A 22652-nucleotide genomic window follows, 5' to 3' on the forward strand; every position below is an offset into this window, starting at 1 on the left:
ATTTCTCTGAAATTCTCTGACTTAAGGCTGCTTCCTCGTTTGAGGAAGTGTTATCATCCTATTTTACCACCATTGCTGAGAAGAACAAGGAAGTGGAAAATATTAGACTAATTAATTAGTTCCTCCTCGGTATGTAAAGAAAAGGAAACTTCCAATTTTTTCTCTTTTTGCAGATATTTACACTATGTGTTTGACTTGGGAAATGGTGCAAATCTCATCAAAGGAAGTTCTAATAAACCTCTGAATGACAACCAGTGGCATAATGTGATGATATCAAGGGATACCAACAATCTCCACACTGTAAAGATTGACACAAAAATCACAACTCAGAGCACAGCTGGAGCCAGAAATTTAGATCTCAAAAGTAAGTACAGTAATTTCTTTACAAAATAAAGTGAGAACCACTACAGAGTGGTAACCTGAAAAAGGGTTTACACTTCAATACCATACAAAATATTAAATTTGAAAATAATTAGTATGTCCACAGGAGATGCAATTTTCTTTGTTGACCTGACAATGGCAGTATAGTAGTAGTCTTGTGTAGTTAAGTACAACTTTAAATGTTGTGCTTAAGAACACAGAATAGTACTTAAGAACACAGAATGGACCAATATCATACTAAAAGATTTCTAGTGGAATAAAGGAGCTCTAAGGACCTTACAAAGAAAGCTTGACTTTATGTGAACATGAGTTATGTTACTGGCATGCAGAAGCCACAGCCCAATTTGTACAGTATGATAACAGAGGTTTAGCAGAACTAATGATCTCCATGTTAGAAGCTTGGAGAATATTTTCACCTGGTCCACATTGTTCAATATTCCACACAAATTTCACCTTCCATTGGGAAAATAAATACAGTGCAATATATTTTAACAGGCTTTATAAATTTCTTGTTAGGAAAACCGACATTTTATAGCAATCAAAGAAAATATAATATTTCAGAAGCCATGTTGTTCAAAGTAGACATTAATATTCCATCAAGAGCTTGTTCCTTGCTGAATTTTCTTTTATCTACCTCTGAGTCACAGAAAATGAGCTAACCTCTGTAATTATTCTGGATTTTGTGGTATTTTGCATGTTTGCTTCACTTGTAAATACTGTAAGAAAGATTGAAAACTGTCTCAATATATTGTAGTTTTCAGCAAGGTGCTTCTTCTCAGAAATTCTTGGTCTAGAAAATGAAGTTATTTGGATGGCTCATGCTCCATTCTCAGAATTGTGTATGAATATTGTGCCATGTTCTTTCTTATGTTTACATTCCTCCAAGTATATTCCAAGTTTATTTAGTATAATATTTCGGAGGTATTCTGATATACTGAAATCATACACCTTATTCCTTCACATTTTTGCATCACAAAGTGCTGCTTGTATATATGCATGTATTAAATCTTTTTTTTCCAGTATGTTAGTTAGACATGTCTAGAAAAAAATAATTCTAATCTGAACTGATAAACATAGCCATTTTATGCTACATATTTTTTAAAAGGAAGGTGGTGATTTGCTGTGTTTCTTTGTTTAAAAAGAAGTTTGAACAATGTGCTTAATAAAAGCACTAGAGGGCAGTGTTATTTCACTAAATGTATTGGCTTGTGCCTTCACAGAGTCCCTCAGCTAGGATAACCTATGGAATCCAGCATTCTTTTGTTTTCTTTATACTGAAAATTCTACTTTTGCTTTACCCTTTTGAAGTTAAACTGTTGATAGCTGGTGCATTTTGTAACCTTGAATTCCAGTTGGAAAAAAAAAGACTGAAGAGTATGAAAAAACATACTTAGAATTGAAGTAAGGAAGGTGAAATGTTCTGGGTGCTGATTTTCTGTAGTTCAACATCCAGGAAGTATGGCTAGTAAAGGAATAACAAACCTGGCATTTTCAAGCAGTAATGTACAGTTATCATACACGGTTCCTCAATCTCCAGCTTTTTACAGCAGCATGTTACTTTTTTTTTTTTCTTAATGTTCTATTATATTTTGCTCAGATGAAATTCCTTAAATATGACACATCATTTGTAGTGAGAATTTTGGCTGTTTTTCTGATACGTTTCCAGCAGGTTAGAAAGGAGAAAAATAATGTCTTTCATTATTGTTTTTTCTTCCTCTGTATTCAGTTGAAATGCTTTTGCATGGCTTTTTTTTTTCTTGTTTTTCTTTTTTTTTTCTCTGTTGTGCTATAAACACTCCCTACACTTAACTTTACCAATAAGAACAGTCATGGTTAATTCATTGTCCTCTATTATTTTAGCCCTAGCAACAAAGCAAATTTAAACTTGTACTTCCTGCTAGTGGTAGCAATCATTCTGTGTAACTGGAGTTTACACTAGCAGAAATATAAATGTGTACAGATAATAAAGAATTCTGCAGCCTTTCTCAGTAATTATGTAGTTGCCAGATTTCAAATGCTGAAAGCCAAGATAATCCTGGAAAGAATAATCACATATATGCAGATTTAAAAATAAAAAAAATGTACAGTGAACTCAGTGCAAAGACAGATTGTGTTGTGGAGCCTGCACAGGATGCCAGCTGTATGTGAAAGCAGACAGTTGCCATAAAAGCACAGGAGAAAATTTCCACCATACATTTCCTTCTGGGTACAAGATTTGGCTTCTTAATACAGAAAGCCTGCTAATAGAGAAATGGCTTTCCTGCGTCTCCTCTGACACAATTTCAGTGGACTGGAGTTGGGAACCTGTGGAAACACATGCGCTAAATTTTCCAGCTGAATTACTGCAGTCTCTTGATCGATAAATGATAAACTAGAGTTAAATAAATAAATGAGTGAAAATAGTTCTGTGTCAGTTTCAAGAACTGTACTGTTTTTGTGAGCAGAGAAAAACAGCAAAGTGTACTCAGGCGGAGTTCCATCAGATAACCTACAAAGATAAGTGAGACTTAACAGAAAAGCATTGTATTCAACTTGCCAACATACAGTTATACAGTAAATCTGCTTTCACGTATTTCATAAGCACTTTCTCTGTCCTGCTTGCAGCTGGTTAGCATGGCTATGTCATTCAGGGTTTTGACAGCAAGAGAAGTTGGGTGGAGAATTCTCCTTGCTGTTCTCAGTATTGTGGAGATGTAGTGTAAAGGACCGAGTGGCCTGAAATGTGCACAAAAATGCAAGTGAAGTTGGAATTTGACTCATGTTCTTGTTCCTCACCACTGCCAAAGGAAAGATGTCTCCTTCATTCAGGCTATGTGGGTATTGCAACATCTGTAATGTCTCTTCTGTTTCCACACTTTCTTTCTGTGATGTGGGAATTGAGTTCTGGAAGAGTTTTTTTAATATAAATACTTGAAGACACAAGAGGAGGAGGAACATCCTCAAGTGTAACTGTATCCTCACAACTTGTAGGCTTTAATCTTCCTTTTGATTTGCTTTAGTATGGACACTACTTTAACCCCCCAAACAACTTTTCACCTATTTCAATTAAAGTGAAAACATACGAAAAAGAAATACACACAGAATAACTGTCCAGAGAAAATTCAGATATTTTAACACTTCATTTATTTGTAAGTTGGGATGAATAAGTAAAATATCACACTGTCATGAACGGAAAAGTTAAAGAACGCTGTTGTTTACATTTAACAAAAAGTAGTTACAAACCTTTCAAGGAATTGATAATTTCAGTACAGCACTATCCTATCCTGTTCCAAACTTTCTAGTTGTGCTTTATCCTTCAGGATAAACTGTAGTCATCTGAATTCTGATTTTGGGCTATTAGTACTTTCTTTTAAAAACAAATTCACCATCACAGAAAATTTCTGCCCAAGTCTACAGTTTTGGTTTGATTTTTGCTGTCCGTGCAGTGTTTCACACATTTACTAGAACTGCTGTTCTGAGCTGGCATCCGTACTTCCATCTTTTCTCACTTTATTCCCTTCCACGTGGCCTTCCCAAATGTCAATTTTTCTAGAGTCCGTTATAAATATTTATTCCTATGCTACTGTGTCACTGTATCCTCCAAAATAAATAAAATAAAAATAAAAATAAGAAAAAAAAAGCAATTCATATTAGAGCCCACCTCAGAATCAACACTCGTATGTCTAAAAATTCCATCTGGATTTATTTTTGTCTGTTTTATTTTACTTCTGTAGCCCTTAATTGTTCTCCAGCTGTCTCTGTCTCTTCTTAAGATATGACTTCTATTGCTATATATTTGCCTTTTCATTTGCCCTTTTCTCCTGTGATATGGAAGCAGCCTGTTCTGAAGCCTCTGAAAGAAAAGCAATCGCATTATTTTCTGGTGTAACATCAGTGGTTTCATAGACACCCTGAAATATACTTCCATATATGTAAAGGCTCACTCAGAAATTCATCCATCCTTGTAAACTTCCTGCATAGGTTACTAAATTATCAATAGATCTATTAGCCTTGTGTATTCATTGATGATTGGTAATAGTGATTTAATCTATAAGGGCTTGCTTTCCCTGTCAAAGCACATTGCTCAAACCATGCAAAACTGAGCTAAATTAGTCTTGGTCGTTGGGGAGGCTTCTTGCTACAGTGATAGAAATTGAAATAATTTCAATTTTATGTAATAATTCCCACTGTTGTCTTATATTGAACCCATTGTTATTGTTGCTGCATTATGTGTTCTTTTGTGTATTTCAAGGTCTCTATTAATGGTAGCATTTTTTCATATTTTTAACAAAAAACCAAAGCTTTATTAAGAAGAATGGAGAAGTCTTTTACGTATAAACCCAAAATTGTACAACAGAACGAGTATTAGCACTTACATTTCTCAAATGAGCATGCATGAGTTAATTGTAATGACCTTGCCAGCGGGCTGTGAGCTCCTCATGCAGAAATAATGCTCTGTTTCAAATACAGAACTCCAAATACAGTCACCAGTAAATAGATCTTTCTAATGTGACTTGTTGGAGTAGACAACAGTGGATGCAGCTTTTGTCTTCCTGACAGTGTTGAGAAAGCAACCTCTGTTCAGAGTAGTTGCAAAGGTAAAGTCAGCCTATGCCCTACGTCAAAATAGCTTCTACATAGGAAAATGATGGGTCATTGTCCATTTGGAAGGGAAGGGAAGGCCCAAAATGCAGGGACCACTTCGTAGGGGAAGTCTGTGACTGCCTTGGGCCTGGGTTAGAGATACAAAGAGAAAGCTTCCTTTCCTGGCTAACCAGCCCTCAGGTTATTTTCCGTTGTTGGTTTTTTGGTTTTTTTTGGGTAAGCAGTGATGGAGCTCTAGCAGGAAGTTTGAGGAAACTCAAGAGGGACTTCAGGGCCTTGGGACAACTGATTAAGGGAGTAGGAGCACAAACAGTGTTTTCCTCTATCCTTCTGTTTGCAGGGAATGGTGAGGGCAGAGACAGGAAGTGCCAGCTGGGTGGCTGAGCCCAAAGAGTTGTGGTCAAAGCCTGTGTTCCTGCAGCTGTTCTGCATGAAGGTTATTACCTTCTCTGATTGTAGAATTTCTTTCAAGCCCTTCTGGAATACTAAGTAAAAGTGCTAGCACTAATGTAGGAAGCATCTATACTCCCAAATCAAACAAAAGAAAAATCTGAATATTTAGCTTAAATACATCCCTCTAACAAAGTTCTGAATTCTTGTTATCTGCAAGTTGTAATTGGAACACAGTCTCGACTTGCATAAAGTAATAAATTTCTCTCTCCCCGAGCTTCATTCACAGATACTATACTGGCTGTCTGTGGGGCACATTTGTAGAATCCTAACATCCTTCCAAAAGCACATCCTAAATTTGTTTTCAAAGTGTGCTGCCATGGGCATTGTACAGTCCTCCCCATAAGTTTTGGAATTCTCACCAAGCAGTTCTCATCTGAGTCTAGAGGTAGTTGTCTGGGTAAAGAAGACGGTAATGTAACAAAAAATGTTTCCCTCTGCAAACCCACATTCAAACTGAGCACATTTAACCTCTGTCAACTTCTTCATAGGGTTTTGTGGAGAATGTTGCCTGATGTAGTAGCTAGGAGTTAGAGTTTTGTAGATGCTGCAGGTCTCTGATATCCAGGCTACCTGTCAGAAAGTGTAATTCTTTGCTGTTTTGAAAACAAGCTGTCTGAAGTGCATATGTTGGCTATTGAAGTAGAGAATCAATACATGATTTCAGAAGAATAATTTATCTCAGAAGGGAAATCTAAATGCACTATGGTGTAAAAATCCCCGCTTCATTAGATTTTGTCTGCTTTTCAGATGCATTCAATGTGCAAAAGTGGCCAGAACAGGAAAGAAATGAAAGACAGTTAATACGCTTTAATACCTCACCTTTGTACCACAACCACCCCCCCTTATCTATGAAGTAATTTGTATAGCATCAGTTCTGTGGGAGATGGATTACCACGCACATTTATATGGCAATTAGATTTTATTATTTACCATTTCACACACATCACCATCTTTCCTCAAAGTCCATTGGACAAGCAGACTTTAGATGTGATTATCTTTTTTCTTCAATGCCACTGCCATTCATCTAAGTTTTCTGGGGGATGGGGACAGTGTAGGTGGGACAAAGAGAAATGATTCTATGAAATAAAGTGACTGGGAAACAGAGGATCGTTACTGTCAAGAAAATGAAAAATGCTTTTGTGTAGCTGTTTCCTGTTTGAAAGTATATGTAATTTAAGAAAGGGATTGATGACTTCTAGGGAAATTGTAATTTTTAACATGGAGAAATTTGGAATAATGTTCAGACTTAATCACATCCCTTCTGTATATCTGTTTTTGCCTGTTGAAAACTCATCTGCTAAGGACGTGGCCACTGCTGCCTTTTCTGTCATATAGCTTTACTTACCTCTTTTTGAAATGTTTTCTTTAAAGAAGTATGTTTGCATAAGCGTTGAGCTGATTTGAACAGAGCTATAAAGCTTGGCAGGATTGAAAACTGAGTACCAGGGGGTTAAGTATGTAAGTGTGGAGCACATCAGGGAGAGCCTGACATATAAAGTAGGGTACAGGATAACAACAGCCAGAGAAGTTTCTAGGCAGATGAATATTTGTATCAAGTGTGAAAAATGCTAAATGCAAATATAGCATGATGGGATAGGATGTGGGATCAGGAGCCTTGGAGAAAGGTAGAACAGCAGATCTCTCTCCACTGTGGACTGCCACTGAAGTTAATAGCATGAGAAATTTTTCTTGGTGCACCTATTAACTCTGCAAGTTTTCTTAATCATCTCTTTTAATCTTCACTGCCTTTGTCTTTTGTCAGTGTGAATTGCAATCCTGTTCTAAAATGAGTAGAAAGAATAAGCAGTATCAGCCAAGGAAGGGAATATCTTCAAAGTTCAATTTTCTTGACGAATACCTGCAGTACATCCTATATGCCAATAAAGATGACTGAAGAAAACTCACAGTGCTGGCAATTTCAGTGCTTGTGATCTCTTCCCTTTCCCTCATTTCTTTTTCCTTTTTCCCCTGTTTCACTTTCTCCCTTTTTCCCTTACCCTTTTCTTTATTTTCTAATACCTTTAATGAAATATTCAGAGAAGATGCTGAAGGCAATGTAGAATTGATCTGAAAAGATCTGTTTCTGTGTTTCTTCAGGAACGAGCAACTTGCTAACCCATACATTGTTTTTTCACCTTTGCCTTGCTTGGTTATCGGTAGAGGGATGAGGAATACAGAAAGTGCCATCTGCCACATCATACAACTGCCTCCTGCCCAAAGCATTTGAAAGGATAACAGAGGAGAACCTGGACTAATAACATAGCTAACCTTTCCTCTATTTGCTGAAAGACAGTCTAAATGTGACAGAGCTCATCAACCCAGCAAGGAAAAATATTTGAAAAGCCCAATTTCTTCAAAGCCGAACTAACATATAAACAAACAAAAAGCGCATCAAAACCATGACTTTAACTGCAAATCAATACTGAAGCTACAGAATAAACTTGCTGAAGTAAATAAGTGGGCATAAAGCACTAAGTTAACATATTCATGTCTTCCCTCAAGTGCTTTGCAAGTGGTAGACAAAATTCAGTAATGCTTGATTCTAGCACCAAACAGGTTTGTGAATGCACAGCAAGTGCATAGCATGTACTGTAAAAAGCCATATGCTGGAGTGAATATGCTGCAGGAGCTGTGTGGATGCATCATTTAAATCTTTGTCAACTATCCTCCAATTCATAACTTGGATCACTATCACAGCAGGCTTCTTGATGTGTTCAGAAAGGAACGATTACAGTTCATCAACTTATTTCTCTAAGTATCAAAACCTTTTTTCTGATATGGAACAAAAAGTAGATGTTTAGAGATGATAATGAAAGTGGGATGAGACAATCCAGAAACAGCACCTCAGCCTGTTGTACTGAGATGCGTATACAGCTTGGGAAATAATCAGGAAGAATTAGAAGCCACTGTGGTAATAAAAAACCATGATATTGTTGCCATCACTGAAGACTGGTGGATGGTTCCCATGACTTCAGTGTGGTTATTGATGGCTACAAGGCTTTCAGAGTCATAGAATCATTGAAGATGGTGAGCTAGAGAGCAAGTAAAGACATGGACCTGTTGGAGGGCATTGAGAGGAGGGCTACAAAAGTGATCCAAGGGATGGAACACCTCTCCTACAAGGATGGCTGAGAGAGCCAGGGCTCTTCAGCTTGGAGAAGAGAGAGCTCCATGAGAACAAATAGGAGCCTTTTTCTGTCTAAAGGGAGGCTGTAAGAAAGAAGGGGACAGATTGGATATTAGGAAAAGTTTTTTACAGTAAGGGTGGTGAGGCACTGGAACAGGCTGCCCAGAGAGGTGGTGGAAGCCCTTACCTGGAGACATTTAAGGTCAGGCTGGACAGGGCTCTGAACATCTGATCTCAGGTTGTGTACTCAGGTCATGAGAATGATTTATTTTCATCTTTCAAATAACTCGAAAATAACATGAGTTGGGACCTTCTTATATTGAGATCCACCTGGTAATTGACTGTGCAATTAAACAACACATTATAAAGCAATTTGAATTGGTCTTGTAACAGCAAATCATCTGCTTTGTGAAGGACTTGAAGAGTGAGTGCTTTTTTCTTTCCAGATTATGCTTTCCCTATTGTATTTCTCAGTCTTTGTAGTCTTTATTCCTCTTTGACTGCCTGGGGGAAGAAGGTGTTATACAGTTGATCATTTTGAAACAGTGTATTTGGAGAAAAGCATGACTGCCACCTCAGCTTTGCCACAGCCAGCTATTCCTTTGTATTTTCATATGAAGGAATGGCAGAGATGCATGTTGTGCTTTCAGAGCCCACCATGTTATGCCAGGCTATCTATCTCTTCCCAGTATAGTGCAGAAGCAGTCTTGTTCCTAGAAATAGTAGTGATTTTGCAGTGTGGCATTAGAAACTAGGCATACAGATTTCTATAATGAAAGAGAAGAAATGAAGGGAATGGATGAAAGTACCATTGAAAACAAAAGAATAAGAAGAGAGATTGTCCACTTTTGGAACGAGTGATGGATTTTATATGGCTGCTTTTGTGCCATATAAAAGTATGCAGGTGATGTTGTTTTCATGGATTTTGGAAAAGCCGCACCACAAATCCTTCCAGAATTTTTTTTTATTATTTTTTTTATTTTTTTAGTTTTTGGTGTTGTTGTTCTTCTTATTTGTAAATAGAACCATATTTGAATGACTTGTTTCTGTCAAGAAATGAGCACCTGCTACGTATGGCAAAACATAAAATTTCAGAAAAGTAAAGCAGCTTGACTTTGATTAAGCTACTGTTTCCTGAGCAGTTTTTATATGTGCTCTCCACTAGTGCTGGAAGACAATGGTAGTCCTTAAATTAATAGTTTTTGCTCATCGGCATATATCCTGTAAGGATTCTTGGGTTAGAACACAAATAAGGAAAGGAAGAAAGCGTATAGAATGACATCTCAGCAACGTAGCCAGTTGTAACTGGTTCCAGTATTGACTACATTGAGACCTGGGTTCATTTACTAACAAGCAGATTTTTTCAGTGTTAATTTCATGCATTCCTCAATGCACAAATCATCTCTAAGTCAGAAAAGAGATGGATGTAGATAGGAGAACACCTGTAGGTATCGTTGAGGTTCAGCATTATCTGTAAAAATATGTAAACAATAAATAAAACCCCTTGAACTCTTCTCTACCAAAGCATATGGTGTAAGCGGCCAGCAGTATTATTCTTCTGGTTTGTACACAGAGCTCTGAAAGTGTTGCCTTCCAGGTGATTGCTCTAGCACACAGCACACAGGCCAGTGAGTAACACTCTAGCATACTTATTTTTTTGGCCTCAGAAAAGAGAGAAAATGATCCTCCTCCTTTGAATAAAACAGGACAGCTCTATGTAACTAGTTCTAATATAAATAAGAAGAGTTGTGAGACTAAGGAGTGTCTGCTCTGGAAGTTTGAAGCTTCTCTGGCAGATCCTAAGTTTCTCCAGATATCCAAAGGTATTTTTGGAGCATTCTGCTCTCTCCCTCGCCCTTTTCTTCTCTGTCTTTATTTGCCACTTGGCATATTTAATTATGCATTTGTTACCTTCTAAATGAATGAAAATCAGGAAGCTTATGGGGGGAAAAAAAAATAGTTGTTTCCCAGAAATACATTTAAAAAGGAAAATGAACTTCAGAACAAAATACACACAGAAGAGGTAATAGCTAAATTGTAGTTCCAGAATCTATGGTTAGCACTATAATAATGAATGTGTCAGTATATTCCTCTCAGTATGACCCCTAGAAAATGGTCAACTGTTGAAAAAATAAAGAAATAGAATTGCATTTTCGGTTGTGCCTTCTGAAATGGCCCCCTACTTTCAGCGATGGTAGTATTGCTGTAGATATCTTTAATAGTGTCATGATCTCACACTACTGATCTGATGAACTGTAGCATCTTACTTTATAATTTGTGTGTAATTCATAAAGGAAACAAGATATGCAATAAGGCATTAATCCTGAAAGCCTTTAATGTATGACATCTCCAGAAGTAAAGCTGTACTACATAAGAAGAGAATAAGATAGCAAAACCTGAGAATTGACTCATAATCTGCTGATTCCTCTCATCTCTTTTTAGTGAAATAACTAAACTGCATAAATAACTTATTCTTAAATATTTTCATTTACAACATTTTCTGTAGTTGTCTCGCCTGAATTTCTCATGGACTAAGTGTTGTTCCTACTAATCTAATTTTTCAATGTGATAAACACAGAAATAAAGAGTGTTAAATTATTTATTCAAATAAAAGCAGCTATGCAAAATGTTTGTGGTGGCAAATAGGAAAAAATGCCAAAAGAAGTTATGTCTGCAAGAAAGCATTATTTTGTTCTATCAGCAGCAGACTGAAATCATACTTGATATTAAGTCTGGGAAAGTTTCAGCGGGTAGGAAATAGTTATATGGTTTTAAATATGGTTTTAAAACTGTAAATCCAAGAGTCAGTATGGCTGCTTGTATGTTGTATGTTAGTGTAGTGCATTACACTTCTGTACATACAATAGCTAGTTGACTGTATTTCACTTTTATATTTTCAGGAACAAGCATTCTGAGTTCATCTCCATCTTCTGCCACTGTAACATAAACTTTTTCTTCCCATTCATCAAAATGATTGCTAAATGACTGTGAAAATTCACAGTCTGAATTTTCTTGAGGGATGGATCTTAGCAGTTAGCAAGGGAACATTTTGGAAGTCTGCACTTTTAAAGGTTTAATTGTTCAAAGAATAGAAATGGTTGTTAGGTTGAGAGTTTTAAGAAGAGATTGCATGTGCATCGAGAAGAAGGGAAAAAATTGACCCCTCTAGCATAAATATAGCTTTCTTTCTATTGTCTTCTGGAGTTTCCCTCTTTTAAGTGTTGCAATCAGGTCAGATGAACTGTTTCTATATTCTGAGCTGACAATGACTGAAAGTATAGAACTTCAGAAAACCCATAAGAGCTTTACTTTCTAAATGTTTCACCTGAGAAAAAGATGATGAACATTTATGATGGGGCAAGAGATTTTAACTTGTTTCCAGTACAGCTGGTTGAAAAATATCAAAGGTTTTCTACTGTGAATGAATTATGTGCTATTTGTAGGAATGCGGGGATCACCATATATTAAGCTGCTATGCCTAACATCACGGTTCTGAGATTTATACTATATCTTAAAGGTCTAGAGGAAAGCATTATTTTGTTTTTCAAATTATCCATGTGAATAGGGAAAGCTTGAGGTTTCTTAGTATATTATGATGATTGCTAAGATTTTTTGCTTGGATGGGTTATAAGATTAATAATACACACGTTCTCAAGGTTTTTGGCTCCATTGATTCACAGTTGAGTTTAAGGGCTGGTATGCAGTGAATATAAATGTTTCAGTGTAGTATGCAGTTGTTTGATTCAGGTCATTTCCTTGCAGGTTAGCTGTAAGCTGTTACAAACAGCCCTGAATTGCGCTCCCTTGCAAACAAGTCAGTACGCCAAGGAAATGCAAGCAAGGAAAAGGTCTAGCTGCTGTTCCTACTCGTAACAGATTAAAATGAGCCACATAGGGTAGTGATGATGGCTGGTTCTGTTGCTTTAAAATCTGCCTACAAAGAATGGTAAACTTTTAGGAAATGTTAGGTATGGAAAGCACCTGGTGAAGCTTGTAGTCTGACACTTGAGGCACTCCTTATGGAAGTAGGTTGTTGTTAATTTGAAGAGTAGAGGAAAAGTGTTCTGGTTACCTGAGATGCCAAATATGTGAAAGAAAGGCACAGCCTAAAATGTTTTAAAACAGAAATGCATACCCTCATCTGTGTTACTGTACTTCCAAAGTAAATCTTCAAGCTATTTAATTACTCAAATGAAGGAAATAACCAGCTTGCAGCCCTGTTGACCAAGATTCTGAGCAGTTTATAGGACCTGTCCACAATCATGAGCATTTTGGATAATAGAAATCTCCATTTGCTCAGTGGGCAGAGTGCCATTTTGAAGTCATCCAACCAGCACCGTTCCTAAATGACTGACACAAGGTGCAAATTTTGGAGAGGGAAATCAGTCATTTTACTGCTGACCAGTGGCATGTATAACTTTCTCATAAGATATATCTCTAAGCCTGCTCTTCTTGCTCTGTTTTTAATTTGATAGTTCTGGATAAGTGAACCTTAGGTGTATCTTAGTGTACCACTGAGTGCTTTTTTTACATCAATGTTCTGGATTCATGGTCAGAATGATCTGGGTGCAGATTCCCTGAATACATTCGTGACGTGTCAGTGTTGGATGCATTTTAGAAGAAGGTAAATTCTAAATACTAAAATCCTCATTTGTGAAATAGAAACGTGTTTCCTATATATGACAGCTGGCACATAAATAACATTTTCAGGTACTGCTAAGTCATGCAGCTATGAAGAATAGATATGTATTTGGAAAATATAGTCCTGCTAAATCTTCTCACATCATCTATGCCACCAGTGTTTTATTCTGCATTTAAATAATAAAGCAGCATCTCTCACGTGTTACAAGCAGTGTAACAAAAAAACTGGTATTAGAGTGGAGCTCCAGCTGTATTCAGACAATCATTTAATGATGAACTGTGCTAGCTAACCACCTACAAAACCTTCTCACTCTTCTTTCCTTATGACAAGAAGGATGTGCTTTGTCTTCTCTTGAAAACTTATCTCCAACACGTCTTTCTCACTATCCTGAAAACGTCTTGAAGGAGCAAATACTCTGGAAGTTTATTGAGGTCTCAGAAAAGTTTTGAAGATTTTTTTTTCATTTGAAGTTCACTCGGGTCAAAAATTCCACAGCACTTTTTTTCTTTTTCTATGGCTAATATTTCCTTCTTCTTAACAGGTGATTTATATATTGGAGGAGTGGCCAAAGAAATGTATAAGTCCTTACCAAAGCTGGTGCATGCAAAGGAGGGTTTTCAAGGCTGTCTTGCATCAGTTGATTTGAATGGACGGCTCCCTGATCTAATCTCAGATGCTCTCTTCTGCAATGGGCAAATAGAAAGAGGATGTGAAGGTACTGAGTATGCTGATGTCTTTTTATATTATAGTGCAAGTATTGCGCTGATTCTGAGTTTTGTCTGTATGTAAACTCTACATGTGGTCAGTCTGTATATTACCTGCTAATAACTTAATTTATTGGAACCCTTCTAACATAGACTGCATTTCTATTAGTGTTGTGGATAAAAATCTGTGCCTGCCCTACAGCACAGATGGGTCTGAGAATGTGAGTTAACTTCTTAAATATTAAATGTAGGTCCCATCCTTCTCCATTAGCCTAGTTATTTTGCATGTATCTTATTTACTTATGATATGATGTTTTAAGTAATGATAGAAACAAAACCAATTGGCTTCAATAGAGTCCTTTTGTATTTTCATGACACGTAGATGTAGGTAATGCTAAAGCATTAGCTAATTAAAGACAATTTTAAAACAGACCTTTTGTGTTTATTAATTGAAGGGTAATTTATGACACTTCAAGATCAGTCTTTCCTCAACTCTATTTTAGCTTACCTTTGAGATCTGTACTGTCATGGATCTTCATATCTGAAGCCAGTAGCAACCAAATATGTTTTTTCTCACATTTTGACGCATCTGAAATATTGTGGAATGTAAGTGAGGATAGTATTGAAAGAGGTGTATTTGTAAGTCAAAGGTATCAGTCTAGTTCTTTTTCCTCCTGTCATTCAATTCCATTTTACTTTTCTTTATGAAATAACTTAAATTGTCCCTGTATATATATTTTACTCACACAGTGCTGAATTTTGTGGGCTTGCTCAATTCTACATGTTTTCATCTCTCAAGCACCATTCTTCTCTGGGCAGAAGTTGTGTAAATGACATGTTAGTGTTTCAGTTCTGAATCTCAATAATTTTGATACCAAGTTTGTTGCATTTGCAAATACACAATTTAGACTATTCAAATAGAGCTGAGAGAGGATTCCTCAGGCTTCGCCACATCAAACTTTCTGACAGACAAACTCTTTTCATTTACTGTACCTACAGTAAGTTTGTGTGGGTGGAACTTGCTCGTTCTTTTCCTGTTTCCTTTAGTTACCAATATAAATTCTCTTGATAGAACATAGAAATATGTAAAATTCACAGCATATTTTTATATAGCCTTAGTGTCTATATCTCTCTCAGGAATGAAAAAAAAAAATAAATATATATATATGTTCATTTACAGTGAGTTTGAAAAATTAGATTCTGCTTTCTGAATGTCATGAGCGAATTCCATGCCTGTACCATCCCTTTAAAGAGTCAAAGTACGCTTTAATTCCATTATACATTTCATGGCTTCTTTTGAAATTATGTAATTTTTTAAATGAATTTTATGTAGTTCAAAGAAATATTGCCATAGGCCTAGAATGCAAGTTCACCTTTTAAACCAATGGCACAACTAAGCTGTCAGTGAATTTAATAAAGCTACCAGCAGTTTAATAAAGGCAACTCAAATATTGCTCTCTTTGGTGGAGAATCAGCTTTTTCTGACACCAAAATCATCTGACACAAGCAGAATGGTTAAACCAGATGTGCTGCCTGGCTCTCAGAGATCTGCCTCATCAAAAGTTTTGCCAATAGAAAGAAAACTTAAACACCATGGAATGAAATATCCCCTTTCACCCTTTTTTGCGTAAACCTTGCAAGTGAACTCTTCCATCTCCATTGTTCTGCTGTTTGACCCATGTTGGTGATCTTCCCATGTTTGACAAAGTTGGTCTCTTGTTTGCAGACCATGGGTCAGATGTACAAAAATATTCTGACATATAAAAAAAACATATGGAAGTCTTGCAAATTTAGCTGCCTCCTAGAAGTCTCTTGTATGCCTCAAGCTGCCCAGCGCTCTGCTGCTGTGTACCTACAGGAGTGTCTTCATCCATAGAGCTGAACAATTTTACCTCTTAAATGGCAATGAGACGTTTAAGATCTGTAAATCCCCTCAGCTGTTGAGTCCAAAGAGCTGATGACACACAGTAGTAGAATTAATTTCAAAGCAAAAAGTGTAAGTCACTACCACTGTCAATCCAAAAGACAGTGTGTGCATGTCCTTTGCTAATACTTAGGAGGCTTTGCTAATAGCCTCCAAAATGAGACACTCGGATTTGATATTCTTCAGATTCTTTTGAGATTGAGTTCCCCCATTAAAAAAAAAAAAAAAGAAAGAGGGGTGAAAGGTCTTTTACTCTCTTCTGTCATGTTTGTTGCCATGATTTAATTTTATCTGTTAGGACTTTGTCCTTAAAAAACTGATATTTGTCAATAACTTTACTGTTATAAAAGCGTGTTAAGGTATATTTTTATAGGTATGTTTTTGTGCAGCCCCACATTATATGATTGGGGTGACAAATTGTAAAGTTTGCATTTCAGAATTAAAATCACAGGCTGAGGGTATCTGTTCTCCATCATTGAGCATTAAATACAATGTACATGTAACAGAGTTCATCTTGGCACGTTTTCAATGGGTAGAATAGATAGATTCTGACAACTAAAAACAGAATATGCTAACTAGGTCTTCAGACTGTTAATGGTGAACCCCAGAACTACACTGTGTCAACCCTGTTTTTCTTTAATCAGATTCATTGTACGTAATGCAGTTTAATCAGATTTACAGAAAATACTAAATTATTTTTAAAAAATTGTTTTAATATATTTGGAAATTAATACACTAATTGCATGCATGTATGTATACAATTTGTCTGAAAATAACTATGTAGTAAGTTTCATAGTGTTTCTTAACATATATGAAGATTCTTGGTTGTGAGATGAATTTATATATATAGGTGTGTATATATATATATATAGTGAAACATAGTGCACATCAACTAAAAGAGTGCTTCTTGTGTAATATGCATAGCCCATAAGCCCTTACATTAGGCAGAGATAAAGGAGAGACCAAATTCCATCTATTAAAAAGTCCACAGTGAAGACTGAATAAATTTGATTGACATTTTAGCTAACTATTTTAAAGGTAAGCAATTGAGACGAGTGTGTTACAGTATTTTACTAAATAACATAGATTTGTATAATTTGTAGGAGTACATAAACCAGTTATGGGGGATATTATAGTACTTTCCAATATTGAACTGTCTCCAATATCTCTCCCTCTTTCTTTTTTCTAAGAAAAGTCTTACCAGTAAGCCAGTTCTGATGGCATTTTTTGAATGATGACTACTACAAATAAAACCGAAAGTGCTAAGAAATTTCAAAAGAAGCAGAATAACCTTTTCTACCTCGATATTATCTGTATTTTTTCATATTTGTGTTTTTGAACATGCGCTTTTTAATATGCCTCCAGGGTCCTGCAGTTTTTGTACTTTTAAGTCCTTGTGACTTTTGCTCTACTTTTGCAATGATGAGGAAACTTAACATTGCATAACTAAAGTGTAAATAAATGCATGAATATATAACATTTAAACACCTACAGATATTTTCACTTCATCTTTGTAAAGTTTCTGAGCAGCAGAATCTGGTGAGGAAAAAAAATGTGTCTTGTCAGCTATGGGATTCTGTCATTATAATCCCCAGCTCAAGAAAGGGTGATGTAATGCCCAAATGTTTAAACTTCTGGCATCAGGGCTCCTGTGAAAGGAAAATCATAGTCTTATGTCTGCATACTGCAATCAATCCATTATGGATATTATTGTTATTTGAATAGGAGAAAATATAACAAAGTATTTAACAGTCTTGCCTGAACACTGATGTTGGGTACGTTGTCTTTCATCCTTAATCACAGTGATGACTGTTCAGGCCCTGGTTGAGAGGTGTGCTCAAGCAGGGACTCGTTTAAAGCAAGTGGCCATTGAACTGACTGATTACTAAAATAATGGCAAATCAAATGAAAATCCCACGCTGAGATCTTTGAAGAAGATGCAGTGTGAAAGATGGGTTTAAGTGGATCTTTCTCTCCAGAATAATTTAGAGGATTTACATAATCCTAGGGCTGGATTTGCTCTGTCATCCCTAACTGGAAATGGTATTTTCAAATGGATGTAAATGTGTATTCCCCAAAATGATTTAGGAGAATTTTGTAATCCCAGAATCAAATTTTTCCTTGTTATGTCAAAAATTGGTGTGAAATGTGTGTGCGAGCTGAAAGGAATCAGTAATTCATGATCTGTATTTCAGTCTTCATTCACCAGTCATTGAGACAAGGCTAGAAAAAAGAAAGACCGGAGTGGATGACAGCGCTAATTATTCTTGAATTTAGTGTATGTGAACATGACAAATGGCTAGTCAGGATTCAGCCATGCATTTATTCTGCTAATGCATTCATATCTATCCAAGGGGAAAAAGAAAGAAAAAAAAACTTTTAATTTTCCTTCATTACATGTCATCAGCTCAATTAACCATTATATTTGTAGTAAAATACTGGCAAATTACTGCTTTCTTATTTTGGCTTGCCTGAAGATTTATGGCTATTAGCATTAATTTGTTTGCATTATATGGCATTTCTTCCTCTCTTTAACAGCAGCATGCACTTTATTCTGAATGTTTTTTCTGTGTTTGCTGCCATTTCAATATTGCTTACTAACATTTAATATATTTTGCTTTTTTATTTTGCTGACAAAGTTGCATTGATGAAAGCTGATTTGCAAGGTAGATAGCCCTGTGTGTATTCAACAAGACTGAAACCCCCAATGCACGGTTGGATTTCTGCAATAAATGCTCTGTACATTTCAGAACTCAAGTGTGTTATTTTGTTTCAGATTTTGTCTTTCACACCTCTAAAACAATGCGCTACATGAACCTTCATTTTCCAGCAGAGTTTGCATAAAGGCTTTCAGTCTTGAGTATGTTTCGTATAGTGACTGCTTTAGTGCTTTGATCATACCTTTCTGAATTTCTTTATATTTCAGTAGTCTAGTTCTGGTTCTCTGGAAATAAGAGTAGTTTGTTCTTCATGTGTATGTCACATTTTGGCATGCCGGTTCATTAGTAGTCTGATTTTCTTCATTTTCCCTTAAAAACAAGTGTGCATGGGATCCCCCTGAAGCATGTGACTCAGTACTTGCCAACATTCATGTCAAAGAATCCAGGCTTCTCTTAATTTCAGACCTAAACAATTTAAAGCAATTTCTGGAATTAAAACTATTATAAAACATAGCTTCATTTTATTTATTTAGTTAGTTGGTTTTGTTTTGTTTGGATTTTTCTTTATTTTCCTTTAGTTTCATCTCCCAGTGCTTTGCTTCCTGTGGCATCTGACTTCGCTGGTTGAAATGTATCTACAGGAAAAAATACTGAAATTGTTAGAAAACATTTAGCCAGTTAATGGTCTGAGATGAGATTAACAAATAACTTGCAATAAAGTTAACGTCTCCACTGTACCTGGAATAATGCTGCTTCAGTTTGTGCATTTTTATGTGTTTATGACATATTAATCGTAAAATTATAAAGCAAAAATATCTTTTTAACTTTACATGTTGCTGCAAAAAAGCAGCAAGTTTATGTGTCTTTTCCTTGGTAACTTTGCTCATTCTGTTTGAGATATTGGCAACTTGTTAATGTGATCCAGTGAGAAACATGTTTGTTGGAAGCCAAAGTGCAAGTCTGTTTTTTTGTGTGTTCTCATCAGGCCCCAGCACAACGTGCCAAGAGGATTCGTGTGCAAACCAGGGAGTGTGCTTGCAGCAGTGGGATGGATTCAGTTGTGACTGTAGCATGACCTCCTTTAGCGGACCATTATGCAATGACCGTAAGTACACTAAAATGTGCTGGTTTGAAGGCTCTAGAGCTCTAAGGCAGCATTTCAAGCAAGTGTCGGAAGCTTTATATTATTTTAATATACAGTATTAAATGAACTGGCAAACCTTGTGAATATCTGTAAGGATATGGGAAAAAAATAGCTAAAATACGCAGTATGAATTGTGGACAATGTGCAGTATTAAACACTGGCAGAATTTGTTTTTATTATAGTTGATTACATATCTAATATACTGATGGTTACCCATTTGAAATAAGCTCTTTCTTGCATAAATGTTACAAGTAGTGTTTGCTGGTGGTTTTTTATTTTTTTTTTCTGATTGAAAAAAAAGTCTTTTACATTTTATTCTTTTAAACTATATTGTAATTTCCTAGCATTATCTCATGAGAGCTGTAATTACTGTGAAACAGTTGACAAGCCTTATTCTCTCCTTTTGTAGATTTTTTTAGGTGACACACTGAGCATTTTGATAATAAAAGCATACAGAGTATTTTAGTTCTTTTAAATTTCATCTCAATAAAGCTACATAATACACACCAACCATCTGGTGTTGGAAAGGAAAACTTTAAATATGTCAGAAGTGAGGTGCCTGATTCACCAATATAATCTAATTTTTTTCCAATCTAGACTTATTGATCAAAATAGAATTATGCAGAATTGAAAGCGAAGCAGAAATGCAGGAGCCTTGATGGTCCGCAATAACTGTTAAAAGAAAACTGCTCAGTTTTGTTTTTAAATCTGCACATCTGAAATATCGGTGTTACATGTTTTTGTATCTATATGATAATGGAATTTCTTTAGGCACTTTTATTTTCATTTGTGTACATTTCTCTGAATGAATGTCTGATGAAACAGTGTGTTGGCATGACTGCCTAGCCATGCATTTTAGATTTCTGTGTCTTGATCCCATTCTCTAGTCTACAGCATGATGCACCTTCTTGGACAAACTCTAAAATAACACAATAACTATCATCTGAAGTGCTTTGGGCTCAGATTATAGCTAACTTGAGGCTTAAAAATGAATTATGCAAAAGATGCAGTAATGATTTTCATGCAAGTTCCAATTTTCTACTCTTGACCACTTTTGAAAAAATGTGGAAAAGATTCATGTTAGCGTGCTTCCCTACACTTGCTGTCATGGTAGAAATGAAATGTGGCATCAGAGAACTTCAGAAAATTTGAAGAAAGGTTTGTGTGTTTATTCCTATGAGTTTGCCTTTCTAATTATATAAAAGTAATCAGCCATACTACAAAGCATGTTTTTAAAGATATTAGCCTTCTACTATCTACTACAGAGGAAAATTATTTCTATTTTTCTTTTATGCCGGTGCTTCTGGCTTTCTGTGACCTGAGTTCTTTCAAAAGTAACTAAAAACTGTGAAATGTATCATTATTTTAATTCATATCTAGCAAAGGAAAATCTCTTTCTGTACATTTGTTTTAGTAGAGCTGATGTCTGGACCTGGAATATTCTGTAAACTATTTTTTCAAATACAAATCAGGCATACTGAAAAGCTAGCATAAGAATAACATTTAGCAGTCTATGAAGTCTCACTAGTACAGTAGTGTTGTGGAGCACACTGTATAGAATCAGATAACTCAGTATAGTACTTTTGATGATGGTGAAGGGGTATCTTTGGTACAGGGCTGCCAACAATGCTTACTTCTTTCCAGATAAGTCATTTTTTTATGTTCTGTCACAAATATGAGATACAAATGTATTCTAGATGCAGATGTTTTGTGATAGAATGCAATTTGGTAAATTTAATTTGTTTACTTTGTGCTTTATCTTGGCTCCTCAGGTTATTTTTCATTTCAAAAATCTGCCAAACAAATCTAATGAGAAAGATTTTTTTTGCCATGATATATGGGGGGGAGAGGGGTTGGATGGAGAAAAAATCATGGTGTAATTTCAGTGTCATCTAGATGCTTCTAGACTTGTGTCTGCATTCTTTAGGAAGGGCAGAATGGATAGAGAAGTCATGAACTGTTACTATAGGTTTTAGTAAATTGCATGGGCTACAAAACACATGCCAAACTTTTGCAGCACTGAAGTAAGCCAAATTCCTTTCACGTCAAGTGAGGTGGTTCCTGTGACAAGTCTGGAGTAGCACCTGCTTGCTACTGACAAACACAGACCTTATAAAAGACAGTGTGCAAGATGTGGAAGCAGGGCCAAGTGGTCCAGGAATGCAGTCTGTGAATGCATAGCAAGAACAACCAAAGCCTAGCCTAGCAGGGGACATAGATGGCAACATTAAGAGCTCCTGTCAGCACTGAAAGAAAGAGCAGGAAAATGGGCCCACCACTGAATGAGGTGAAAGGACCTCAGGGCAAAGGACAAGGAATAAATCAGGGTACTCCGTGGCTTCATCGTGATCTTTATCAGTAAGACCAGCCTTCAGCATTTTCACTGCACTTGACCACACTTGTACAGTACACAAGATATACACTGCATGCATATGGCAACTGAAGGGATTAATCCATATGTTTTCCTCATCACTGTGAACTTGCTCTTGATTATCTTTGAAAGGTCCTGACTTTGGGGGGCGGTTCCAGAGAATTGAGGGGAAAAAAGAAAGAAAGTGTTGTCCTCAAGAAGGAGGAAACTACAGACTGGTCAGCCTAACATCAATTCCAGGAAATGTGATAGAAAAGATCAACCTGGCAGCTATTTCCAAACATAGTAGAGACAGGAGGGCAATTAGGAATATCTAGCGTGGACCTACAGAGGGGAAATTACATGATTTCATGAGTGTAGATTCAGTATTTAGTTATTTTTCATTTTATTGCTAAGCAGAGAATTCATCCTCTCATTTGAAAGCGTGGTGAGTACTCAAAATTGGGACTGAATCATGTATCTTTCTGGAAAAACAAAACAAAACCAACCAACCAAACAAAAAACCGAAATTATAATTGTCCTCAGACTGAATGCAGTGAGCACTGGATACTCTTGGCTGTTACTGAGGATAGACTGAGATGTCCTGAGGTCATAGGATGTTATAAAAACATATTAGTTAAGTTTATAAGAGATATGGATAGTAGGGTATTTGGCATTATACA

At 36.2% G+C, this 22652-nt stretch overlaps 1 protein-coding gene across 25 annotated transcripts in view; it reads left to right on the plus strand.

Annotated features, from left to right (window-relative positions):
* Positions 1-22652, plus strand: part of NRXN1 (neurexin 1) — a 633554-nt gene that overhangs the window by 287029 nt on the left and 323873 nt on the right. For 24 of the 25 annotated variants that reach the window (XM_048936787.1, XM_048936790.1, XM_048936796.1 and 21 more), the window contains 3 exons: positions 174-364; positions 13729-13902; positions 19461-19580. In XM_048936787.1, coding sequence (XP_048792744.1) covers positions 174-364; positions 13729-13902; positions 19461-19580 — 485 coding nt within the window. Of the gene's footprint in view, positions 1-173; positions 365-13728; positions 13903-18457; positions 18482-19460; positions 19581-22652 lie in introns of those variants that run through there. The other variant, XM_048936815.1, reaches the window with a different exon arrangement.

The sequence above is a fragment of the Lagopus muta genome, chromosome 2 (genome assembly GCF_023343835.1).
Source record: "Lagopus muta isolate bLagMut1 chromosome 2, bLagMut1 primary, whole genome shotgun sequence".
Taxonomy (NCBI): Eukaryota; Metazoa; Chordata; class Aves; order Galliformes; family Phasianidae; genus Lagopus; species Lagopus muta.